The sequence below is a fragment of the Cebidichthys violaceus genome, unplaced genomic scaffold, assembly GCF_023349555.1.
Source record: "Cebidichthys violaceus isolate CVI_PGR_0920_01 unplaced genomic scaffold, fCebVio1.0.p SCAF_6, whole genome shotgun sequence".
NCBI classification, from domain to species: domain Eukaryota; kingdom Metazoa; phylum Chordata; class Actinopteri; order Perciformes; family Stichaeidae; genus Cebidichthys; species Cebidichthys violaceus.
In genome coordinates, this window is record NW_027176816.1 from 7,555,052 (window position 1) to 7,579,191 (window position 24,140).

General features: G+C 40.9%; 3 protein-coding genes across 3 annotated transcripts; 2 read left to right on the top strand and 1 right to left on the bottom strand.

Moving 5' to 3' along the window:
• Window positions 1-1,094: 1,094 nt before the first annotated feature.
• Window positions 1,095-6,788, top strand: gpr157 (G protein-coupled receptor 157). The gene is made up of 4 exons (XM_068733152.1): window positions 1,095-1,471; window positions 3,087-3,300; window positions 3,974-4,168; window positions 4,773-6,788. The coding sequence occupies exons 1-4, from the start codon at window positions 1,095-1,097 to the stop codon at window positions 4,992-4,994; spliced, it is 1,008 nt and encodes a 335-aa protein (XP_068589253.1). The 3' UTR covers window positions 4,995-6,788.
• Window positions 6,789-8,649: 1,861 nt separating this feature from the next.
• slc2a5 (solute carrier family 2 member 5) lies at window positions 8,650-14,874 on the top strand. The gene is made up of 11 exons (XM_068733105.1): window positions 8,650-8,745; window positions 8,887-8,985; window positions 9,089-9,249; window positions 9,335-9,459; window positions 9,544-9,696; window positions 9,775-10,088; window positions 10,177-10,287; window positions 10,374-10,475; window positions 12,116-12,191; window positions 12,412-12,539; window positions 14,407-14,874. The coding sequence occupies exons 1-11, from the start codon at window positions 8,704-8,706 to the stop codon at window positions 14,629-14,631; spliced, it is 1,536 nt and encodes a 511-aa protein (XP_068589206.1). The 5' UTR covers window positions 8,650-8,703; the 3' UTR covers window positions 14,632-14,874.
• ca6 (carbonic anhydrase VI) lies at window positions 14,872-19,615 on the bottom strand. The gene is made up of 10 exons (XM_068733104.1): window positions 19,496-19,615; window positions 18,768-18,947; window positions 18,249-18,397; window positions 17,670-17,765; window positions 16,683-16,749; window positions 16,448-16,605; window positions 16,133-16,259; window positions 15,929-16,012; window positions 15,814-15,846; window positions 14,872-15,711 (listed from the first exon to the last, which is right to left on the bottom strand). Exons 1-10 carry the CDS (start codon window positions 19,584-19,586, stop codon window positions 15,077-15,079), a joined length of 1,620 nt encoding a protein of 539 aa, XP_068589205.1. The 5' UTR covers window positions 19,587-19,615; the 3' UTR covers window positions 14,872-15,076.
• Between the last annotated feature and the right edge of the window lie 4,525 nt (window positions 19,616-24,140).

Here is a 24,140-nt window from a genome sequence, read left to right on the forward strand (position 1 = left end):
AGTCTCAGATGAGGGATTGGCATGGTGACGTCGTGGAAGTATCGATGTATGACTAAGAGGATACTAATACTTTGATTGGTCAGAACAAAACAAGTTATTTTAAAGACATTACCTTGGGTTCTCAGAAATTGTGACGGGCCTTTTTCTGTATTATCAAGATGTTTTTTGCGACATACAATAATCCAGTTAACACAAAAATTAATTGAAAGATTTATTGAAAAGGAAAATAATCATTATATTTTTTGGGATGCCTATTGATGCTGTTATACATTTACACACGAGAATATACATCCTGACATTATCAAAAACAAAATCTCTTTCCAGTTTTCCATTCTGCAGCTAGGATTTTACTGAAAATAATAATAATATCAATAATAATAACTTTAAATGTATTAATGAATTCAAGGCTTGCGCAAATGTGCTTTTTAATGATTTACGGTCTTAGCTTATCTTAACTGATAAACTCTTTTCTGTTTTTACAATTGTAAGTTATTTCTTTTAAACGCTTGTTTTATTACCTTGCGCTTTGTAAAGCACTTATACTGTAATGACAAGCTTTAATATGGAGTGTGACATTTGTTATAAATAAAGCTTAATGAGCTCTCGTTCATTTTCAATGTAAAATTTAAATATTTAGCAGTATTCTATACTTGACTACTAAATTACCCGATAGTGTTCTGTGTTTAGCAAGCTTGAAGTGAAATATTTTTATTTTTTTTATGCCTGGAGTGGGAAAAAATTACAAATTGTCATCTGGTTTTATGAGACAAATTTGAGTCATCGCTTTAGGGTTACACAAGTAAAGAGCATCTGAGCCATAAATAGACCGATGTGAGCCCAATACCAGCTGACTGACTTCTGCTTCGGAGTTCCGGTTGGTGCAGCGAGGAGTAAGAAGAGAGCAGGCGGGGAGGGAGGGGTTAAACACGGGAGGAAAAGTTTGTTTGGACAAAGTTTATTTTAAGTCATTTAGCTCGATTCGCCCGGCTTTAAATGCGGAGAGACTATGGTAGTTAACAACACGTACAACGTGATAGGCTAGACTGAATGTCTGCAAACATTCCTGCACGTTTGACATCGATCTAATCTAAACGATGGCAGAGGGAAACCAGACAGTTGTGTACTTGTCTGAGCAGGTGGTCGTGTTGTGTTCGTGCGCGCTGTCCTTTGTGGGCTCCTCGCTGATCATCCTCACCTACATTGTGTGGGCAGACTTGAGGACGACTCCGAGGAGACTGCTGGTCTACCTCTCGGTGTCTGACTGGCTGTCCGCCGTCTCCTACGCCTTCGGAGTCTGGAGGGTCTTCCACACCGACTCGGTGGACTGCGTCGTCCAAGGAGCCATATCAACTTTCGCCAACACCAGCTCGTTTTTCTGGACGGTGGCCATCGCTGTTTACCTGTACGTTGTTATCGTCAGAGCCAGCCAGAGAGTCGCTGACAGCCTGGTGTGGTTCTTCCACATTGTCAGGTTAGTAAGTCACGTTGAGTTTATGTGGCTCAAGTTGGATGCTGCCGAACCTGTACCGTGAAGCATCATGGGATAGTAAATTGGTGCCCACTGCACACGGCGTAGGCTCGCTTAACACAGAAGCAGCATCGTGTTATTAAGTTTGGACAGAGTACATAAGTTGATTTTAGGTTAGTTTATGTTTTATACTTTTAAACGTTATGTTCATAAAACAACTGATGCACAAACTAACTTGGTATTTGTCAGTTTAACCTGATCTTAACCGTCTCTCAGCTGATTTTACCATCACAACCAGAGTCTCCAAAGCTCCCCACTTTGTTTATCTGCTGTGGCAATAAGTCAGACAACCAACGTGAAGGATATTTAAATTGTATTTCCTCTCTGGTTCATAATGATTAATTTATCTAATTTGCTTAACCTGGGCTTGAATAAGCATGTTAGCTCTGAGGTGTCTTTGTAAAGTGGCCTTGACCAGTTTTTTCATAACACTAGGCTAGTGCATTTGTACAAGAAAGCAATTCAAAGAGCTTTATATGAGACTTAAAAGGCATTAAGACAAGATCTAAAACACCACAACACATTGTAAAAAGAGATATAGTATTCAAAAAGAGTTAAATGAAATAGAAGTGTAAAACAGAAGATAAATTGAGTAAAACAGAATACACTTTTCAGTGCAATCACACTGAGAAATATGGATGGATCCCAAATTGAATCTAATAAAGGCCAATTTAAAAGATAAGCTAGTACCTCCTTTTTTTGTTTCTTTTTTTCAGCAGATATAAGATGCGTAGAAACTACGACGCTTCCCCATGATTTTTACAATCTAGCGTACTCTTTCTAGTTTCTCAAGATTACCAACCCTGCCTTTCAGCATTTTAGATAAATTGGGGAAATTCACTCCCGGAAATAACCCCAGAGATTTCTTTAATAGGCACCGAAATGTAGACCATAACAACATATTTAGTTAGTTTCTGTTATGTTTAAACAGACTAGATTGCCAAAATGATTAGAATCTATAATAAAATTATGCCTAGTTTAGCAAACCACTTGCTTTATTATAATCTAGACTTTACTTTGAATGCTTCGCTGTGGTGTAGCGCTGTACAATTGATCTATTTTTGGACACAAGAACATTTTCACCCCTGAGTACGCCTCAATGCGGTGTTTGTGGTTGTCATCCTAATTTTTCTTATGTGAAGTTCAATTGAAGATCACACAACAAAGCCATTCATCTAGGCTTGCATACATACAACACACACACACACACACACACACACACACACACACACACACACACACATCATATTCTTTTAAATTGGTGTTTTAAGATGAGAAGTAATGCTTCGGGTGGTAACATTGGTTGTTAAAGTGATTTTTATGATGCACAAAGCTCAAGCAACATGACTGGTATGACTCTGCAGAGTGCACCATGTAACACACACCAGCCTTAAGCGAAAGATAATCTATCACATGGTGTCACATGTCTTTGCAACATTTGTGGATGTTTAACCCTCCAAACATCTATGTACAAACGTTGTGTAGATGTTTAAAGATAGGAAGTTGACCTTTTCAAGTTATGCTTAATCTTCTTAACCCTCCGTGTTTTGTGGTCTAGCTGGGGTGTCCCTCTGGCCATCACTGTTGCCGCCGTGTGCCTGAACAAGATTGGCTACGACGCATCAGAGGTGTCGGTGGGCTGGTGCTGGGTCAGCATCCACGCTCCTGACCGGGTCCTGTGGATGCTGCTGACTGGAAAGATCTGGGAGTTCTTGGCTTACCTCACCCTGCCCGTCCTCTACATCCTGATCAAGAGGCACATCCACATAGCGGTGAGGATACCTGCTAGCTACATGCTTTTTCTATGTAGCTGCAGATTACATTCACCGCTCTTATGACACCCAATTGCAAAGGCATGAACAGTGGAATCTAATAAAAACAACCACTCACAGATTGAAAATATTGAATTGTATTGATATCAAATAAACTATATTAAATATGTATACAAATATAATATATTCAAAACTAGAAAGCAATGAGGGAGCGCATACTTCAGCCATAGCTGCTCCCTTAATTTGTTTTAAGAAACAGAAATAGAAAATATTTAGAATTTTTAAATCTTCATCTGGATTCGGATCACCAGCAAAATACACAAAAAGATAATAATGGCAGGCACATGCCATTTTATTTCATTCATGAAAGTGCAGTACAAATGAACAAAACATTTTCTTCCCAATGATAAGAATTCACCTACAAAGGGTGACCTGTGGCCTCCAAATTGTCTGTTTTTGAAGACTTCCAGCTAACAAAGAGATCATAAAAACAGACGGAATAAGAGACACAACTTCTTGTTTTTAAGTTGCCTCAAGAAGCTATTGTGTTATAAAGAAATCCTCGGCTATCCTCGACACATCTCTTTCAGTTTCTGCTTCGTGTATCAAAATATAATTATTTTTTTCTTTTTGCTATTCTGAAATCTGGTCTCTCTCTGTGTGTGTGACTCAGCATGCTGCCCTGTCTGAGTACCGTCCCATCTTGGCCAACAGGCCTCCGTCCCACTCCTTCTCCTCCATGGCTGATATGAAGCTCACCCTCATTCCCATCATCTTCATCGTCCTGCGCATTTGGAGCACAGTGCGCTTCATACTGCTGCTAGCCGGCTCTCAAGCCAGACTGAACCCAGTGCTGGTCACGCTACATGTGAGTTTAAAGTTTCTTTGAAACCAATCATGTCCAATAGAGACAATGTCTTCTCATTCTCTTTAATCTCAATTTCTAACCTACAATGTATCTTTTCTGTTAATACTCATCGCCCTTTAGCTGTTTTGTGTGTATGACAGCACACATGTGTGGGTTGTTCATGTGCTGTTAAACTTGTGATGATGTGATTGCATACTGTCAAGTCTGTGAATCATCACATATTCATCATAAAAGTTCCTCTGTTAACTGATGATGTTTGGACATCTAAAAAGTAGCATTAATAACTTTTCACCATGTATTCACCTTTCTTTATATATAATAAAAGTTTACATAAAACCTTTTATGATGTAATACTTTCCTGAACAGTTTTATTACATCATATTGTCACTGTAAAATATTTAATTTCATATAATAATACAATAGTTCATAATAAATTGTGTTGTTGTATTAGTCAATTAAAACAGTAAAATAAAACACTCTCATGACAGTCATTATCTCTTTGTCCGATAATAAAATGAAACGGTTTTGTCACATTTTCAACCCATTAAAGTAATAATCTATAACTACTACACTCCCCTTAAAGGCTTTTGTTTGGGCCCAACAGGGAATTGGCAACACCTCGCAGGGAGCAGCCAACTGCATCATGTTTGTGTTGCTTACTCGGCCAATCCGCACACGCCTCTGCGCCACGCTCTGCTGCTGCTCCTCCAAGTGTCGAGCAGGCGAGCAGCCCTCGCATGGCGGCCCCCACAGGCTGCTGCCTGGACAGGACACCTCCACACAGAGGGAGGAGGACAGCGCCAGTCGAGTCGGGGTCGATCGATGATATTTGGTGGATGAGAAGACAAACAAAGGCGGAGAGTGCGGTGGAGGCCTCTGCTTCACATTGAACCTCATTACAGCAAAGTGGCTGCAAAGCAGGTTGGAGATTCTGCAGGTGCATGCACATCTGTGTCACAAGAAAAGTCACATGTCTGCACTTTTGGTAATGAGGGTGATACTGCCTGGCTGTGCACCAACATTTGGTGAAGGATTGTTGCATATACTGAATATGCACAAGAATATTGCGGTGTCATAGATGTGCTGTACATCAAACTTTAAAAGGCCATTACACTTTAAGTTGTTAATTTGCAAATGTTTTGTGATTGCATTTTAAACATCTGTACACTCCGTGAAAGACAGGTTAGCAGCTTTATTCATCATGTACTGTGTCGATTCACTTACATTCTGGTGTTATCACTGTGAAATTAATGAATATTCAGTTTTTATTTTGTTCCACTGAGTATTCAAGTATTGTATTTATGGGGAAAATAATTACCCACATTTTGGTGTCTGTACAGCATTCTCACTTTAAGTGATAAACACAATTGTCCTTGATACTGAACTTTCACCGAAAGCTTTAAGTGAGAACCCACCCATAATCGTATCTTTTGACTATCAAAGTCTGTTGGCTTGAAAGATGTTATGAAAAGTTTGTGTTCAGCTCTCAGCTCAGTTCTGCAAGTGTGTTTTGAGAAGGTTTAATGAATGTTTATTAAGTGAAAACCTCTCACCATGAACTCAAGCTGTTGGAGAGGAAACTGCAAGCTTTATACAGCTTACAGCTACCTTTTTGTTTGTTTACATTTTTAGTAAATTATCCCTTTTTAATGTTCCGCAATGTAACTTCAATTCCCAAAAGAAATTCAAAAAAATCAAATTCCTACTTTTGTCCACTATAACTTTGGGTATGTTTAACAGATTTGTGTGCAAGGTACTTGATTATATCTGATCGTCTCTTAAAAGAAAAGTAAATTACATGATACGAGCACAGTTTTCTCTCCGTGTATAATTCACTTAAACACATACACATTAAAGGTTAAAAATCTAAAAACATTCTCCTATGATGCTCCTATCCAGTATTCACACCCTTGATATCAGATTTCAATCGTTGCCTAACTTCATAGTTACAACATTTTTCAGAAGATTAGTTGCATAACCCCATCAGTGTTTGACGTGTTGCCAAAATGAACTCGTCATTGTGGTCAGTGTGTGTGATCTATCATCACATGCCATCCTTCCTCCTTGAAACCTGAGCCTTCCCTGTGAGCCTCACTTCTCCTTTGACCCCTGCTGTTGTTGGCTCCCGTTTCCCCAACTGAGCAGCAGGCCCAACGCATACCAACCAGGGTGGGAACCCACTGAACCCCACGGGGCTCGTGGGACCGACTTGGCTCTCAACCACAGTGCCACTTCTCATGGTTCCTTCAGCTCTTTGAAATATTGTTTAAAATCCATTGAGTTGTAATGAGCCTGTCTCAGAGATGATGAGCTACAATGAAATTAGATTTATACTGTGGGATTGTTGAGGAAGGTGAGGAAGGAGAAATTCCTCCTTGTTGACAGACAATTTTCTTTTATCCTCAAGTGATTGTTTGTTTGACTCTCACAAAGGGCAAGCCCTTGTTTGGTTTGTGAAGGTGGCATCACAGAAACTGGATTAATATATCTTGCATGGTCTCTGTTTGATGGATTAGGCAATGCAGAAGTGGGTGATTTTATTGTAATAAGCCTTTACGTCAGGTCAGGCAGACATTTCATGACACTAAAACAACACTGTGCTCGTATGAGGGCAGTTAGTTCTCACACATTATTTCCAGAACATGGAGACATTATGCTGTTTATACTAGAAATATATTAAAAACATAAATACACAGTTGTTTATGAGAAAAGGAGTTTTTCTTCAATCTAATTCTATCTGTGGTCTGAAGTTATGTGAAACAGTGCAGAGGTTGTTCTCTCAGGACCATCAGTAACACTGACAGAGCACTGGATACCAGGTCTGGGAAAACGGGAGGAAGTGAATGCTGTTTATGCTGATGACATCTAAAACTGCTGGTGAAATGTTTTTTTTGTCCTTGAGGACCGCAGACGATTGACACTTACTGTATTTCCTGCCGGAATGAATCCATTGTGTCGGTTGTGAGATTTGGCTGACATTGAAGTAACTGGAGCTGGTGGAAACACTTAAGGAAGGGGGTTTAAGCTCTCTCCCCCGCTGGCTCTCTGCCCACTTAATTAATTAAGTTAAAGAGTACCAGAGGGCCGTACTACACTGCATGGGGTGACCATTCACCAGTCACGATAATGGAAGTAATTTTTTATTTTTTTTTTACATCACAGGCTGTTCATTTGGCTGCGTTAGTGGTTCTTGGAGCCAATTCTCAAACACACTGTCCACCAAAGGTAATGGGCAATAATTAAGAGCTGCAACAGTGTATTTAGATTAGAAATGACAGAACAATGTTCACACATGTAGTAGAAAACCTCAGAAACTCTAGATACACAAAGCCAGAGGTTACTGGTTGGTGTCAGTGGGTGAATAATTAGGCTGAAAGATATTAATATCTTATAGTGGAACTAAACTTTGCACCTTACATATGACATGTCTTTCTTCTTCTTCTTCTTCTTCTTCTTCTTCTTCTTCTTCTTCTTTGAATGTTAAGATGCAACCAATCTTTAGCACCCCCAACCGTTAACTGCTAAAATTGCAACCACTTCACATAATCAACCTTTACTTGGCCCAATACTGCGGTATAAAAAAACTGGATATAATCACTGTTCTTTATAATGTTGCTGGTAGACCTCTCTGTTAACAAGCTGTTATAAGCACAATTTACATGCAGAAAAGTCTGTTGGGTCTTCTAAGTATCATATATATTATATATAAAAAAGAAATTAAACCACTCTGTTGTTTCAGTTAAAGTCTCACAGCTCATCCTGCTTCACTTAACACTTCATCCTCAGCAAATTTTGCTCTCTGCATACATAGTTCTAACCTCTAATTATTCCTGTTTCCCACCAGCATTATTTACTCGCACACACATTTTATTAGCCTTGTTTTTGCAATGAGGCTTCCCTGAAGCAAAGAACATCCAGCTTTAAGAGCAAACAGCCTCAGGGCCGTCGTATTGACAAACACACTCAGCTTCAGAGATAAGAGGCATTGCAGCACATGACGAATTGAAGACAATGTAAACATAGAAAGAGATTGTCAGGTGTGGTGTTGCTGCAGAAAATTCATATATTCAGTAATCAGTGTTAGATGAGTTGTCTTCATCGTGAGAATGGATAAATCCCTCAAATTGTACAAGGATCAAGTCCATCTGTTTGTGATTTCAGCATTGTGTCGTCATTCTGTAATAACATCTTTCCTGTAATCCAGCCTGCAGGTTGGCATGTCTTTATCATTTTGATGATAACATAACTCCATAACGACAGCTGTAGATGTCATCAATTGAACCAATTTAGTTGAGAGTGCAGTGCAATAAAAGTATCAGATACTAGCATTCAGCCCAGGGCAGGATTAAATATCTTGAATGAATTGAATACAAAACTTCCTGAACCTGAGGGCACAGTCTGCAACCGGAAAACGATAACTGTAGCCAAGCCGTAAACCGCTGATACGCTCTCTGATCTGGTGTCCAAAGGGCAGACGGCATGCAGTGGTGCCGTAATAACAAAGTGTGCACTTATCATTAAGTCCAAACACAACCATGGCGGAGAATGAGTCGGGAAAGCCTGTGGAGCGGAGAGGGGTGAGTGACACACACACAGGTGTGATTATCACTACCTTCACGTCGCCGTTTGTTTGGTCTGAAAATGTAGCGTGATCGTGATGGATGATGTTTGTGTTGTAAAAAGAGGCTTCACATAGTGTGCCGATGTCCCCCCGACAGAGATTAACTGTGGTGCTGGTGTTGGCAACGCTCATCTCTGCATTTGGTTCGTCTTTCCAGTACGGTTATAATGTGGCTGTCATCAACTCTCCGTCACCGGTAACCCAAGCAAAGAAACACAAGCTTTACTGTAACATGCTATAGAGGCCTGTGTCACTCACATGTTGATGTGCTTCTATCAGTATTGTCCTGCTCTCTTCAGTTCATGCAGCAGTTCTATAACACCACCTACCTGGAGCGTTACGGCAGGCCGATGGAGGAGAACCTCCTAACTCTGCTGTGGTCTCTCTCTGTGTCCATGTACCCGCTAGGAGGCTTCTTTGGCTCCCTGATGGTGGCCCCTCTGGTCAACAAACTAGGGAGGTAACATGTCACGTGTACCATGCACTATAAGAGGTGTATACTTGGTTGGTCTGACATGACTTTAACTGCATCGACCCTACGACAGGAAGGGCACCCTCCTCTTCAACAACATCTTCTCCATCGTCCCTGCTGTGATGATGGGAGTCAGTGAGATTGCCAAGTCCTATGAGATCATCATTGTGGCTAGGTTTATAGTGGGCATCTGTGCAGGTCAGTTATGATGTACTGTTCAAGCGATCAGGATTCATACATATCACAAGTCATTCTCGTGTATCTTAAGTTCCCTGTCTGCAGGTCTCTCATCAAACGTGGTTCCCATGTATCTGGGAGAACTCGCTCCCAAAAACCTGAGGGGAGCCCTTGGCATCATCCCACAGCTCTTCATCACCATTGGCATCCTCAGTGCACAAGTGCTGGGTATCAGACACATACTGGGCAGCAGCACAGGTACATGATTGGCCTTCATTCATCACAATCCTTGACAGCTGATTTGGGGGGACTCAGGACTGTGCCCTCTGTCTCCAGGTTGGACCCTCATGCTGGGTATTACCGGCATCCCTGCCCTGATAGAGCTCCTGCTGCTGCCCTTCTTCCCAGAGAGCCCCAGGTACATGCTCATCCAGAGAGGAGACGAGAAGACGGCAAAGAAGGCGCTACAGCGTCTGCGTGGCAGCGAAGACGTGGATGCAGAGCTTTCCGAGATGCGTCTGGAGGACCAGTCGGAGAAGGCCGAGGGACACCTGTCGGTGCTCAGCCTGCTGTCCCAGCGCTCCCTACGCTGGCAGCTGGTCTCCATCATCGTCATGAACATGGGCCAGCAGCTGTCGGGGGTCAACGCGGTGAGCCTGGCCTCCTTCTTGTGTTTTAACTCTGTTCTCCAACTCTTGGCTAATTATTTAATCATGACACATCTCTCTCCCCCGTCAGATCTACTACTATGCAGATAGCATATATGCCACTGCAGGAGTCAAGCAGAATGATATCCAGTACGTCACTGTGGGAACGGGTGCAGTGAATGTCTTCATGACCATAGCTGCTGTAGGTACCCTGTCAATATCTGCAGTATGTTGTTTGATCATGTCAGCAGGAGACGATCACCCTGAACAGTTAGTTTGTTTCACCAGGTCTTCATTGTGGAGGCCTTGGGACGACGGTTGCTGCTCCTCTGTGGATTTGGGATCTGCTGTGCAGCCTGTGTGCTGCTCACTGTAGCACTCACCTTCCAGGTACCATGTGAAAGCTTCAGTGTCTCAAACATGTTACTCTGCTGTCCTCTAGTGGTTTAGCATATTAAAGAAATCTGTTGTTTCATGTCAAGAGTGTCTCAACCTGGAGGTCAGAAGATTTGTTAGGGAGACTGAGTCATGGGTGATTTTTAAGACAGCTGACACATTCGTTGTTGCTGTGGCTCACATTGTATTTGAAACAATGACAATGGGATGAAAGTGCAGACATCTAACTACAAAGCAAGAAATGTCTGTCTGTCTGTCTGTCTGTGTGTGTGTGTGTGTGTGTGTGTGTGTGTGTGTGTGTGTGTGTGTGTGTGTGTGTGTGTGTGTGTGTATCTTTGCATATGTCAAGATGAACCGTTTATCCAATCTATTTCACTTTTGTCATGTGGACCCAAAGGAGTGCCGTGTTAAATTAGGTGCAATTTGGAAACTTTATACGTTGAATATTAAAAAATGTTGAATTAAAAAATGGGGGCGGGGCTTCAGGGAGTAAACTGCACTAGTTTACCTTTAATTCAAGTAGGAATTAGAAGTAGAAAAAAATAAAATAAAGTGTAGTAGATATCAACACGCAGTTGGCTTAGGTTAGAATAAAGGGGAAACAGCGAGCCTAGTGCTGTACAAAGGTAATAAAATTGGCTCAGCAATTAACGTAATGTCTCTTTTGTTTAATACGTACTACAAATAGAATAGAAAAATGACAACTTGTGTTTATGAGTTAGACTATTTTGTGCCCAGTGGAGTATGGTAGTTATGACAGGCCCCAGTTCCTTACTGCCTCTTTAACCTTATAACATCATATCCATTTAATTTGGGTTTAAGTAACATTTAATGCTGGACTTTGGCTGATGTGAGGGGTCAATATTTGTTTGGTTAATTTTGTGCCAAACTGTATATAGTTTCTAAGTTTCCTAGCCGTAATTACAACTTGGATGTTGACATGAACATTATTTACAAGTTGGAAACCTATAACTATGACAGCTCCGATACAATATGAATGCAGCATAAGAAGAAGGTGTATATACTGGGGAGCTGATGGAGGAATTGGGAGCAGATGTGCACGTGTGTGTGGAGATCTGGTGATGGTGAAAGAAAACCTGGGAGGTACACGAAAAAGTAGTGATTGATAGAATGGCGTTGAAAGTAACAACAACAAAAAAGCTGTCGTGATGAACCAGCGCTTTCAAACTGAAAGTAAGCACTTTAACCTTGTGGTCCAGTGTGCTGGTTTACAAAGCCAAAACAACCGGAAATGCGTCACTGTACTACAATTTTCATTGGACGTTAATTTTAATATATTATACATTTAGTGCTTGGTCTGGAAAATAAATGTGATGACTTGACATCTATATTTGCTGGGGTCATGAGAACTTTGAGACATAAAAACAGAGTCGCCCACCACTAAAGTATGAGAAAACACTGGCCAACCACAATACCAGGGCTGCCCCCCTGTAACCCTGTAATCTCACCTGGATCTAACATCTTTAGGCAGACAGCACTTTCAACAGAACAGTAGGTTTCAATCTTCCCACACAGTGCAGCCATTACGGAGATTTTGTTACATGTTTGTTACTGTTTGAAAGCATCAGCATGTCAGGTGATTGATAACAGCAGCTGTTGTTTTATGTTGACAGGAGAGCGTGACATGGATGCCCTATATCAGCATCACCTGTGTCATCATCTACGTCGTAGGACACGCCATAGGACCCAGTGAGTCTGACCCCGCCAGTGGTTATTTACACCCACACTGATTACAACAGAGTGCTCCATTAGTTGAAGTGTTGTTTGGATGTGCCCAGACATGTAATAATATATGTTGCAAATCTTCACTTGGTTGTCTGAGACATGAGCATCCTCACTGTGATCCTGAAGAGTAATGATGTGTCTCGAATGTGTTTTGGTTGTGGTTAACCACATCTGTGCTCCACAGGTCCCATTCCTTATGTGGTGACCACTGAGATGTTCAGGCAGTCGGCCAGGCCCGCTGCCTTCATGGTCGCAGGCTCCGTCCACTGGCTCTCCAACTTCACTGTTGGCCTCATCTTCCCCTTCCTAGAGGTCAGTTTCACAATTTCTAAGAACTCTTACATTGGGGGAATGAAAGATTATTATTTTGAAATGTAATTAGCTACAGATGTTTTTTAAGTGTAAACAGCAAGGCAATTCAAGTCACATCCTGACATGATCATTTCTACTTTATTTTGAGTTACTTCTGCATGCAGACTTTAAATTTAACCCAATAAAAGAAAGTTTAAATTCCTCAACACTCCTAGCACTAGACGGTCAAGCATTGAGCTCACACTATGAAACAATCTCATTGTCACACAGACTGCAACAACCAATTGAACAAGATACAAATATCTGAGACAAATACACCATCAATAATTGAAAACAAGACCTTCAACGTTGTAATGGGCAGAGAATAGGACCTAGAGAGAAGTATCGTTTAGGATTATGCCTCTTTTCAAAGAAGCACTTGTGTCATATCGAAAGGATGCCCTCGAAAAGGCTTCATCATGGTTTTCTTTTTTTTTTGTAAAATAGTCAGTAGCAATCTTTAACAAAATAATATGCTTATTCTACCTTACATTTTTTATTAATAAACTATTAAAAACTAATACATTATATTGATATTTTTATAAATTCCTTTGGTATTTTTCTCATACACATATATGCATTGATATGCGTTGGATAATTTGTACGAGGATGTTGTCTTCAGTCAAGTTTCTATTTGATCATGTGACAAAATTATGCCATTTATGGTAGCTAGTCCAGACACAAAATCTGTCAAGCCTAACAAGCTGAGCACATCTGCAAGCCGAGCGATCAGTCATGCCTTTCAAACAGTAAAAGAAACAGTAAGTTAGGACCTGTCATAATAGTGTGAGCTGGGGCTCGTCGTAACTACCTTACACCGCTGGGCACACTGCTCTCGGCCACAAAGGAGCCTAACTAATAACCATGAATTGTACATTTTTAGATTTATTTTAAGTATTAAACAAAAGAGATATTACATGTTTATTGTTGAGTTTTATGGTGCAAATTGGCCAATTGTGTTCCCTTTGTACAGAGCCAGGCTAGCTGTTTCCTCTTTGTCTATGCTGAGCTAAGCTAACTGTGTGCTGGCTGTTCCCTAATATTTATTGGACATTATCATATTGTCTAACCATTTCTTGAAAATGGTAATAGAAATGACTGAATAGGCAATGCAATATATGTCATTTGATCAACAAAAGAAGTTTAAGTGGGAGGGAGAGGAGTTGGCCAACAACCAATCCAAGTCTCATATCCAAACTAGAAATGCTTTTCGTAAAGAAAACCTAATCATACTTCATTAGAAATGCATTTCAACAAACAATAGAATTTTTATAATCAATCCATATTTTTAATATTATCCTCTTTGTAAACACATTACAAAGATTGAAATGTACTTTTCAGTGTTCCATTGTTACTACACTTGGATAAAGACACTAGAAGGCTGTTTTCACATTTATCTTATGAAGTTTTTCTACACTTGGACGTACAAGTATGATTTTGTGACATCACAGCTTGTTGACAGCCCAATCATGGTTCAATACTCATGTGTGATTTTAGCAGAAGTAGCATTTGTCCCTGTTTATTAGGAGCACTCTCGTCAGCGTGTCTTTTCCAATGAACTGAGTGTTGAAATCTTCGGGATAAACACAACCATTTTGCGGCATGTTTACTTCATATCAAGACTTCATCTTCAAACCACAACACAAACAAGGAAGGAATTTGTTTGAGTAACAGAAACCAAAAAAACAGCATTCCAACAAAAGTAGCGTGCAAATCACACTTCCTCTCACCTGTTTATGTCCAACCAACTGTTTCTGGCAAACATATTTACACCATTTCATCTTGAGGACAAACTGATCACATTTCCTCTCCCTCCTTTTCCCCCCAGAGAGGTCTGGGCTCCTACAGCTTTATCATTTTTTCCTTCATCTGTCTGGTCACGCTGATCTACATCTGGCTGGTGGTCCCTGAGACCAAGAACAAAACCTTCCTGGAGATATGCCAGATGTTTGCCAAGAGGAACAAAGTAGAGATCAAACTGGGTGATGTGGATCTGCCGCTAAAAGAGAGCAAAGAAAGCCTGGAGGATGCAGTGAGGGTCACGGCCTTCTGAAGAATAATGAGAGCATTCAGAGGAGAGGAAGTCTTCACTCTGGGGAGGATTGTAATGGACTTGAAGTGACTAAATTTAGCCTCTATTTTCTATTTCACAAGGAATCTTTACATAATCGCTTTGTGTATTGTTCGTCTGTGTGGCTATAAGATCGTAAATATTGTGAAACTTGATATGTGTACTAAATGCAGCCTCATAGAGGTGTGAACGGGTCCTTTCATCATTAAACAAACCAACAAGTCACATGTAAGTCTTTATTGATGCTGAAAAAATATGAATACAATACATGGCTGAAGCTATAAGATACAGTTTGCATTAAATATTTTACAAGTGCATGAAAGACATTTTTATACTTCATCAAACACATTTTAAATCCCCCACCATCAGCAGTGATATGTTGGTTTATTACAGCATTTTAAAGCTCATGCGAACAGAAGCAGTCTATTCAGGAGCATCTGTACTGGGTGTCTAGCTGCACCCCACCAAACAGACTGAGTTTGGTTGTTCCCCAGCTGAACACATTTCCCACCACGGTGTTGTTTCTCTCGCATGACATCTGGTCGCGGATATCTGCTGTGGACAGCACGTAGTCCCACACGTTGACATCAGTCATCTTACCCACAAAGGTGTCTGCGTTGGAGATGCCCAGTAATCCATCCTGATCTTTGCCCACGATGAACACACCGCCAGGGCTGATTGTGTAACCGCTTTTCAGATACCGCTGCTCCCCCACCATGCCGTTGATCCACAGCTCCGCGCCGCCGGAGTGGGACGACCAGGTGATGCAGAAGTTGGCCCAGTCGTGGGACTTGAAGTTGTGCGGCAGGTTGACGAACTCATTGCCAATCCAGAGGCCCACCTCTCTCGCATCTTTGTCCTCACCGATGGAGATCATCAGCTCGTTGTCGTTGCCGTTACTGGAGTAGGAGATGATGGTGTGGACCCCCTCGAGCTGAGGCAGGACATGCATGCAAACAGTGAAGGAGACCAGCTCCATGGCATGGGTTAGGCGGGCCAGAGCATAACTTCCAGAGTTTTTCTCCTGGAAGTCGAGCACCAGAGGATACAGAGCGCGAGGTTCTGATGAACACAGAAAAAAATTTAATCAGACATTGACCTTTATTCATCCACAGTTACAAATCACAGCTGGATCTTGAATTAAAATCAAACTGAGGGACTCACCATATCTGGTAGGCCTTGAGTTACGAAGTCCACCTTAAGGGCATAAGTAAGAAAGAGAGTAAGTATAGGCACTTTCATTTACATCCAGCCATCTTTATCAGTTTTTACGACTCACCTGAATGAATATGCTTTCCAAGAGACGTTATCAGACCCTCGATCTTCAGGAGCCTGGATTCAATCTCATCTTGCCGACAAAATGCTGAAAAGAAAGAGGTGAATACAAAATGAGGAGAATCTGACTCAGGCCTTAGTCTTGCCCAAGTCAATTCTGAGGAATATACCCTATTGTGTAATCACACCACCGCAACAAGCTACATACTTCCTTTCCCGAGTCTAGGCAGGAAAGAAGACTCCACCACACGGCTGTTGAGAGGCTGAGCAATGCGGTAGTCGTTCCACAGGGTCTTGTTGTCCATGTCCATTAGGGTACTCTCCAGTTTCCTGATCTGAACACAACAGAGAAGAAGAGAAGGCTTTGGCATTGCACCACATAATGTTCAAAATAAGCACATTTTCTTTAAATTGCGAAAGTCCAGTTCCATATAAGACAAAATAGTTGAACGTTTTTATCTTTTTTTGTCAGCTGTAATAATACAAACAGATTTTTTTTTTCAAACGGTCCTGTCTGCTGTACCTGGTTATGTGAGAGAGTGATGGGAGTGTCAAACACAGTCCAGAGGATGCTCTCAAAGCAGGGCGGCGTGGTGAGGGAGCCCTGGTATCTGAAGAAATGGTTGATGTTCTCGGGGAGCATGGAGCGCACATCAATGCCCGATATGTTCATGGACTGACCTGATAGGATCACATTAAAATCACATTAGACCTCAGACACTAAGGTTGTGTGTTAATTAATGTGTGCAGTCACTCACCTGCATATTTGATTTTGGCCAGATTGGAGATGAAATCACTGTAGTAGGTGTTCTCAAAATGCCCGTCCTGAAAGTAAACCAAAGCTGAAGCTTAAATGTTACGTTAAAACAGAAAACACAGATATGTGTGTGTGTGTGTGTGTGTGTGTGTGTGTGTGTGTGTGTGTGTTTATGTGTGTGTAAGCATGAGGCATAGTAAGGAGGAATGATTGTTCTGGTTTATTATAACTTGAGCCTTATTGTTTTCGTTGGTTTGGCCATTGTATCTATGTAGTTTGATGATATTGTATTCACAAAGGTAATTTGTAAGATCTGGGAAAGCAGCAACATCACACAAGTCGGAAAGGGAAAGAAACATCGGACAGGTTGTAAACGAGGCAAAAGTCTAGTCAAATTATCTAAAATACCCATAAAATGTCCATAATAATCCCTCATTGCAGAAAGGTCAAAGTTGAACCAGAATGTTGGTCTGTAAACTCTGATGGATGTTTATAATGTGCGCCTCATTAATAATGTTACTCTTCAACCATGTTCCAATACATTACATCCCTTATCATCTGACCGCTGGTGCTTTGTTGCCCCATTGGACTTCTTTTGAGTGACGTTCCTATTTGTAATTAACTGGAATCCTCCTTCAAACTTCCCCCGTCAGTGAATCTGAGTCATTTGTTGCCAAATGAGTTTGTCCAAATACCACTAAGTCTCAGCCACTCTGTGCTGCTATCATGGGGGATGCCAGCGGTAGTGTTGCTGCAGCGATGACCTCTCGCAGCTGAAAGGCCGCTGACTGTCGGAGACCCAGAGCATTCCTCCGGAAACAAGCTCATGCCGACATGTTGAAGCTCATTCAATTTTTTTGTAAGCTTCCTAACTGAAGATCATTTTTCAGAAGTAGTGGTGGCATACTGTATATATGCTGACAACATTTGTGGTCAGCGAAAGCAAATCATAGAGGAAATTGAACAAAAGTATTTGTGGCTTACGTACATCATAGAAAAAGGCGAGTACTGCCAGCCCGTCTGGCTTATCTTTAGCTTCAGTAATGCTCTTGTACTTGTCAGAATTGTAGTGGACAACATGGAGCTGAAAGACAAGGTGGAAATGGAGAACAGTTTAGGTGCCAAAATATGACCAATGACCTGCTTTGCAAATGGGAAAATCTCTACTCGTGTTATAATTTGAAATAACAAAAAAACAAGCAAATTAAGGAGGCAGCAAAGAGATTGATAATATACAGAATAATATTTAGACGGAAACAAAGTTCTCTGTCAATTTAATTAGCTGAGGATCGGATAAGAAGTCGGAGAATTACATACTTAGATGATCTGTTATGATAATAAATTGTTCTTCAGACTGTGGTTAACTGAGGCAGTGTAATGATTTCTGTACAAATACAATTTCCATGCTAAGGTCTGTATAAAAACTGTTTGATAAACTGAAGGCTTTCTTGAATATTGGATTGTTGATTAAACGTTTGTCATCGTTGTAGTGGTGCACCAGAATGTGTAGCATAGTTAGTTTCTACCTGTTTTTGTCATTCATTTTGAAACTTTTTTTTAAGCCAACCTCTGCCATGTAACGGATGCCATCAATGGTGTGCTCTGCTCCGCTGGCCTCCAGGTCCCAGCCGCCCCAGTGCAGGTGCATCTGGACAGCTGTGTATTTTCCTGGGAGGCCCTTAGTGATCACCATAGTGGGAGGCAGGTCAATTTGAACTGATGGAGACAAAGAGATATTCAGATTATGTAAGTTCTTTAATCAAAAACAAAAAAGAGGCAGCTTACAAATCATGAGTACTCTACATAACTGCCATAGTGTTTCATATTTTTACACCATAAAGAAATAAATGAAAATATAATTTCAAACATTTGAATTTTGTGACATTAAGCAGAAACAGTGGTATTGTCCTCTAACAGTGAAGTAAAGACATATAGAAGTCTCACCAGGAGGCATCATATCTTTGTACAATATTTATCAAAAGGATAAAACACAACAAGGCTCAATAGCTTATTTCCATTGTGGTCCTTTGGTTAATATTAGTTGTAGCTAATATTGAGGTTGAGTCATCGATACATTTTCTCTTACCGGAGTGACCATTATTGGACATGAGAAAATTCCCTCTCTGAGCATCGTATCCGTTGAGCTCCAGCTGCAGCATGTCAGGGTTGTGTCTCACGCTGCGCCGCTGGATGTCTATTGGGGACTGCTTCTTACCACCACATGCAGGGTACTTGGTTGGCCAGTGCATCTGGTCCAAGGCTCCCTCTGTTTGAAGAAAATCCATCCCCGAAAACTATTATCACATCATTCAAATGATGAATCAAATTACCCAGGGGTAGATGGATTTAGGGAGAGAGCTGCCAAACTATATGTGCCCTTGTTAGTGAGTGTCAAACCTGTTCCCATGTTGTTGCTTTTATTAGCATGCACAGGACTTGTTCAACTGGATATTTTGTGTAGTTCCCAGTAGTATTCACTCCCCAATTATTTAGTAGCCTACTGCCACACTGTGTACACCTAATCATTAGCCTTGATGTAACACAACAGTGGTTATAAGGTATTTGGCCAATTCAGCACGCGTCACCCAGAAAACATAGTGGCCAAGTTCCTCGAGTGACTGTTGAATAGAAATAACTTGCCAGCTTCTCTTGCCAAAATATATACTCACAGGTCAGGTTGTCACGCACCTTTTATATGCACCAAACACCTTTTAATCTAATATAACTCTGTTACTTTTGGTGTTTAGGTGCAACAAATTAAAGAAAACTGAAAAAAAGAAATTCCAACATTTTCATATAAAAAAAAAAGCTTACCTGTGTATGTCCAGTGTATTCCGTCATGAGGAATCCCAGCACTGACAGCACAGACCAAAACAGCAGATACAAACACAGAGAAGAACTCCATCGCTGCGCCTCTGATCCTTCACACAGGACTCTGACAGCTCACAGAGGGTTTCTCTCTAGATAAACTGCGGGTGGAGGGAAGTGTTGAAATCTCTGCTGAGAACGCCCAGAGCCCTGCCCAGCAGCCCAAAAGTGACAGGAAAGGACTGTCTCATCTGTAGTGCGTTAATAATAGAGGCCTTAGTTGAAATGTTATTTCTCAGTGTGAAACAACTGTTGATTGTCTGCAGCTTATTCTACTCATATTACAGAGTTGAACTGCAGGTATTAACGTTAATACCCCAAATAAATCAATTTCTTCTGTCTTTGAGGACAAAAGTGAGGCCGTATTGTGTAACAGATCACCCCTCAGCATCTAACAGCGTTTACTATCTTCATTTTACTGCCGCTGCAAGTCATTCTGAAAAACCCATGATGGCTTCTTATAAAAAAAAAACATTAAAAGCAGATGGTAGCAAGTAATAGGATATTGTGACATGCATGTCACAATATCCTATTACTTGCTACCATGTTAATGCACACAAGTTGCAACATGTCCAACACCTCCACCTTACATGCCAGAGCTGTTCAACTCTGAGGTGTTTCTCATTTAACTTTCAGCAGGATTGTGAATAATGGTATTTCCCAAAATGGTGAACTGTTTGGGTTAAAATTGGAATTAGGATTAGGATTGAATTTTGTGTAGGATTGGAATTTGGCCTGTGCACTAAAACAAGGTTAAATTAGTTTTGAATACTTTAGTCGAGGAGAGTCCTCATAAATGTACTAATACAAATCTCTCGTGAGTGTGAGAGTTTTTGTCTGCGTGTGTGCAAAGAAGTGATTGAGTTACAAATGATCAAAGCACTCACCTTGATTTAAGACCCTCATTGTTCCGCTTACATCCTTCCTCTGTGGACTGGAGTTACGGCCTCTTGGCGGCCTGCATTTGATTGATGCCAGTTGTTTTCCTGTTTGTCTATCAACACATACAGGCTGATTAAAAACTATTTTAAACAAGCCCAGATGGAGAAAACAGAAGACACAGAGAGCGTTTTCCCCTCACACAAGTGAGATCATTAAGAAGCCACAGGTTTGATGCCCCTCGGCGCTCAACTTGCATACACCAGCACTTAGAAATGAACCGAAGCTGTCCTCTTCCTCAGTAAATCACTAGGTTTATCTTTGCCTTGAGGACAATAACAGCTTTTAAGGTCTTGGTGTCTTAAATGGTGTGATGGTGCTGGCTAAGAAAGCCTAGTAATTTAAAGCCCACATATGGTGAGCTTGACATATATCATTCTGCTGCAGGTAGTGTGTGTCCTGTGCTGGTCTTGGTGAACAAGGAGACAAAACCATTTAAGAAATAAACAAAACAAAAGATACATTAGGTGTCCAAAAAGTTAATAAAACTAGATTTCTCTTTGTATTGCTCAAGTACGGCATCAAATTTACAACAGGTGAGTGCTCAAACTCTCTACAGAAGATGCGACGCCTCATCACAGGGAACCTGAATTTGACCTTTAAAGTGGCCTCTTGCATTTTTGAGAGTCACATGAGAATTTATTACACTGAAAGAAAACAAGAGCTCATTACTTAATAAGCTAGTGTTTGATGATGTGTTAACGATCCAACTCAAACCATATGACTCATGAGAAGAAGTCACTGTTGCCCCGACTAGAGTGTGACAGTGAGATGGGAGGAAACCTTGTCGACTGGGATGATTAAATCAGTGAGAGTATTTTAAAGAAAAGATCAATAGAACAGAAAACATCAAATCAACGAACACAATAAATATCACATCTAAAGAAAATATGTATGAGCTACCAACCGTTAACAGCTGGTTGCTCATAGTAAATGTTGTACTTATTTATTTCATCTGCAAGACGTCAGTATCTTTTAAATTTGTGGTTAACAGCTGTCTTGACACCAATCCACCATCATTCAAGAGTAATGCTTGTATTTTGTATATTATATGTATTTGTCTTTCCAAGTTCAAATCTTTTGTCACTATTTTATTTTTAGTATTTTTCAGACATTTTTGTAATTCTCTGCTGCTTTGACAATTTCCCTGCATGGTATTGGTCCCATCTTTCCTTTTCTTGTCATTTACTTAACCAGGTTATTTTATTCACATTAAGGTGATAATAGGATTGATTAAATGGACTAATCCTTTGAATTCCTTTTGTGTATTAAATTCAGTGTAATTTTAGCTTGTTATCGTTAGTTTAGTAGTTTTTCTGCACAAACAAAGGGACCTAGAATGAGTGTTACAACCCGGCTCTTCGGCTGCAACGTAAATGGGAGACCAGATTAGTGTAAAAATAATGAACAGAAGAACATTAACTAAACCAAACTAGCATGGAGAGTCAACAAACAGTAATGTCGGCATGTGGGAATGTCCGAAACAAACTAAACAAAACAGCAGCCGTGTCAACCGAGGAAAAGCCCGTCAATGTTCAGGTGGAGAGACTTTAAAGCTGGAAGCACACCGGGGCTCAGGTGTGGCTCATCAACTGACGACCAATATCCTGAAAGACAGAAAAGAGACAGCAAACCCTAGACCCCTAGTAGAAGGGGTGGGGGGCGTCGTCACATGAGCAACATGCAAACTGTGCTTGAATAAAGAGATATGCATTATTTTGTGTGTGACAGTCACATGGTTTTAAAGGTGCATCTGAAACTGTGCATAGCAGATAACGATTTGATTTAAGTGATAAACGATTTACTTTGTCATTTTTCTTCTGTCTGTGGCAATATTAAGAATTACCTTGCAGTTTCTTTGCAGACTTTTACTATCACCTATGAAATCATGCTAACTCAGACAACTGGGGAAGTTTTTTGTTTTTTTTAAACCACATGGATTTGTTGAAAGTGGCTGGTGGTTGAGCCGTCTGGCTCAGGACTTGAACAGTATAGAATAGACAGAATAGAATTGATGGGGCCTTTATTTACCTTTTTGTAAGCATGGTCCTTTGAGCGTGAAGTCTCTTTCCAGGAACGCCCTGCTCGCACAGTTTGCACACATTCACAGCTGGAAGCTGCCCAGTATAACCACTGAGTCACTGAGAAGCTCCACTGGAGCAAATTAGTCTCACATTTAGTGCAGCTGCACAGTGGCAATGACATTTTTATAAGGACACAGTGTCTAATTTTCTGAAGAATAAAGCTGGTAGGCTTATGCGAATGGTCTAAATATTATACAACCATATTGACTTGCACATAGTCGGTGGAAATGTGTGCACATCATATTTTCTGACAATATCACAGCCGGTGTATACTCCTGAGCTGAGGATTTGTTGGAGCCAGAGGGCATAGATGAAGGAGCTCATATTCAGCCAAATTCTCAAAAATATGCAGCAAAGTGAGCCAAGCATATCAGCAAACCAGCGTTCACTCTGGCTCGGCTTCTTTCCCTCCACCCAGGCTGCCTGACATCAGAAAGGGCTGGTGCATCGGTTATGGGAAAAAAACTTTAAATTGACTGACAGCAACATGCTACAGATCAGCAACTCTGTTATGTTTCCTCACATCCAGGTACAGCTTTCCAATGTTTACCAACAGATTAGCAGAGTGTCAGTGCTGCTGCCTGCAACCATTTCACAAGTTGATGTTACGATAGGACCAGAAATAGCCCTTCTCACTGGTGGCAGGAACTCCAGATACCACCAGGTGACAGGCTGAAGGCAAATCCAGTGACGTAATGTGTGACATTTTGGGAAACATGCATATATGTGTAGAACATTTTACCAAATAAAATGGCAAAGGGTATTTCTTTACTTCAGGAATTGTACGGATTAAACAGACACCATATAACATATTGATTTGTGAGTGTTAGAGGTGCTGCTAGCTGGAGTTTCTCACCTTTGGGCAGAGCCAGGCTAACTGTTTCCCCCTGTGTCCAGTCTTCGTGCTAAGCTAAGATAACCGTCTCCTGCCTTACAAGAGAGTGGTAATTAATCTTCTTGTCTAAGTCTCTGTTTCTGACTTTCTTTCTTTTTTTCACTTAGGTTTTAATTGGGTTTTTACAAAGGCATAAACGAACAGCACAACATCCAAACAGATAATACAGTAGAAATATAAATATATATATAAAATAAAATAAAAAATAACAGTAAGTAGTTGTCTGGAAACACTTCTAAATTTCATACAAATATATATTAATTAGGTATTAATTTGGTCGATGTCACATCTCATATTCCAGCAGAGGTTGTACTTCCTGCTGATCCTGTTTTACTCATCATCCAGTCTGTTCTCTGTTCTTCCATCACTGTGTGGTTTGGATCGGCCACCAAACAGGACAAAAACAGACTGCAACGGATTATCAGGTCTGCAGAGAGAATCATTGGTTCCAGTCTGCCCTCCATCCTGGACTTGTTCACCTCCAGAGTCAGGAAACGGGCAGGAAAGATCACTGCAGACCTTTCACAGCCTGAACACAAGCTGTTCCATCTTCTCCCCTCTGGTAGGCGCTACAGAGCACTGTACGCCAAAACCACCAGACACAGGAACAGCTTCTTCCCACTGGCCGTCACTCTGATGAACAATTAATCAGACATATTGCACCTTCATTTGC

Bases quoted from the DNA above. Each gene is read 5' to 3' on its own strand.
- gpr157 (XM_068733152.1), top strand. From the start codon at position 1,095: ATGGCAGAGGGAAACCAGACAGTTGTGTACTTGTCTGAGCAGGTGGTC. The intron at 1,472-3,086 runs GTTAGTAAGTCA...TTTGTGGTCTAG, and splicing joins TGGTTCTTCCACATTGTCAG to CTGGGGTGTCCCTCTGGCCA. The intron at 3,301-3,973 runs GTGAGGATACCT...TGTGTGACTCAG, and splicing joins AGAGGCACATCCACATAGCG to CATGCTGCCCTGTCTGAGTA.
- slc2a5 (XM_068733105.1), top strand. From the start codon at position 8,704: ATGGCGGAGAATGAGTCGGGAAAGCCTGTGGAGCGGAGAGGG. The intron at 10,288-10,373 runs GTAGGTACCCTG...TTGTTTCACCAG, and splicing joins TCTTCATGACCATAGCTGCT to GTCTTCATTGTGGAGGCCTT. The intron at 10,476-12,115 runs GTACCATGTGAA...TTATGTTGACAG, and splicing joins CTGTAGCACTCACCTTCCAG to GAGAGCGTGACATGGATGCC.
- ca6 (XM_068733104.1), bottom strand. From the start codon at position 19,586: ATGGAGTTCTTCTCTGTGTTTGTATCTGCTGTTTTGGTCTGTGCTGTC. The intron at 18,948-19,495 runs GTAAGCTTTTTT...TTCTTCAAACAG, and splicing joins AATACACTGGACATACACAG to AGGGAGCCTTGGACCAGATG. The intron at 16,260-16,447 runs GTACAGCAGACA...TGTTGTGTTCAG, and splicing joins TCACTCTCTCACATAACCAG to ATCAGGAAACTGGAGAGTAC.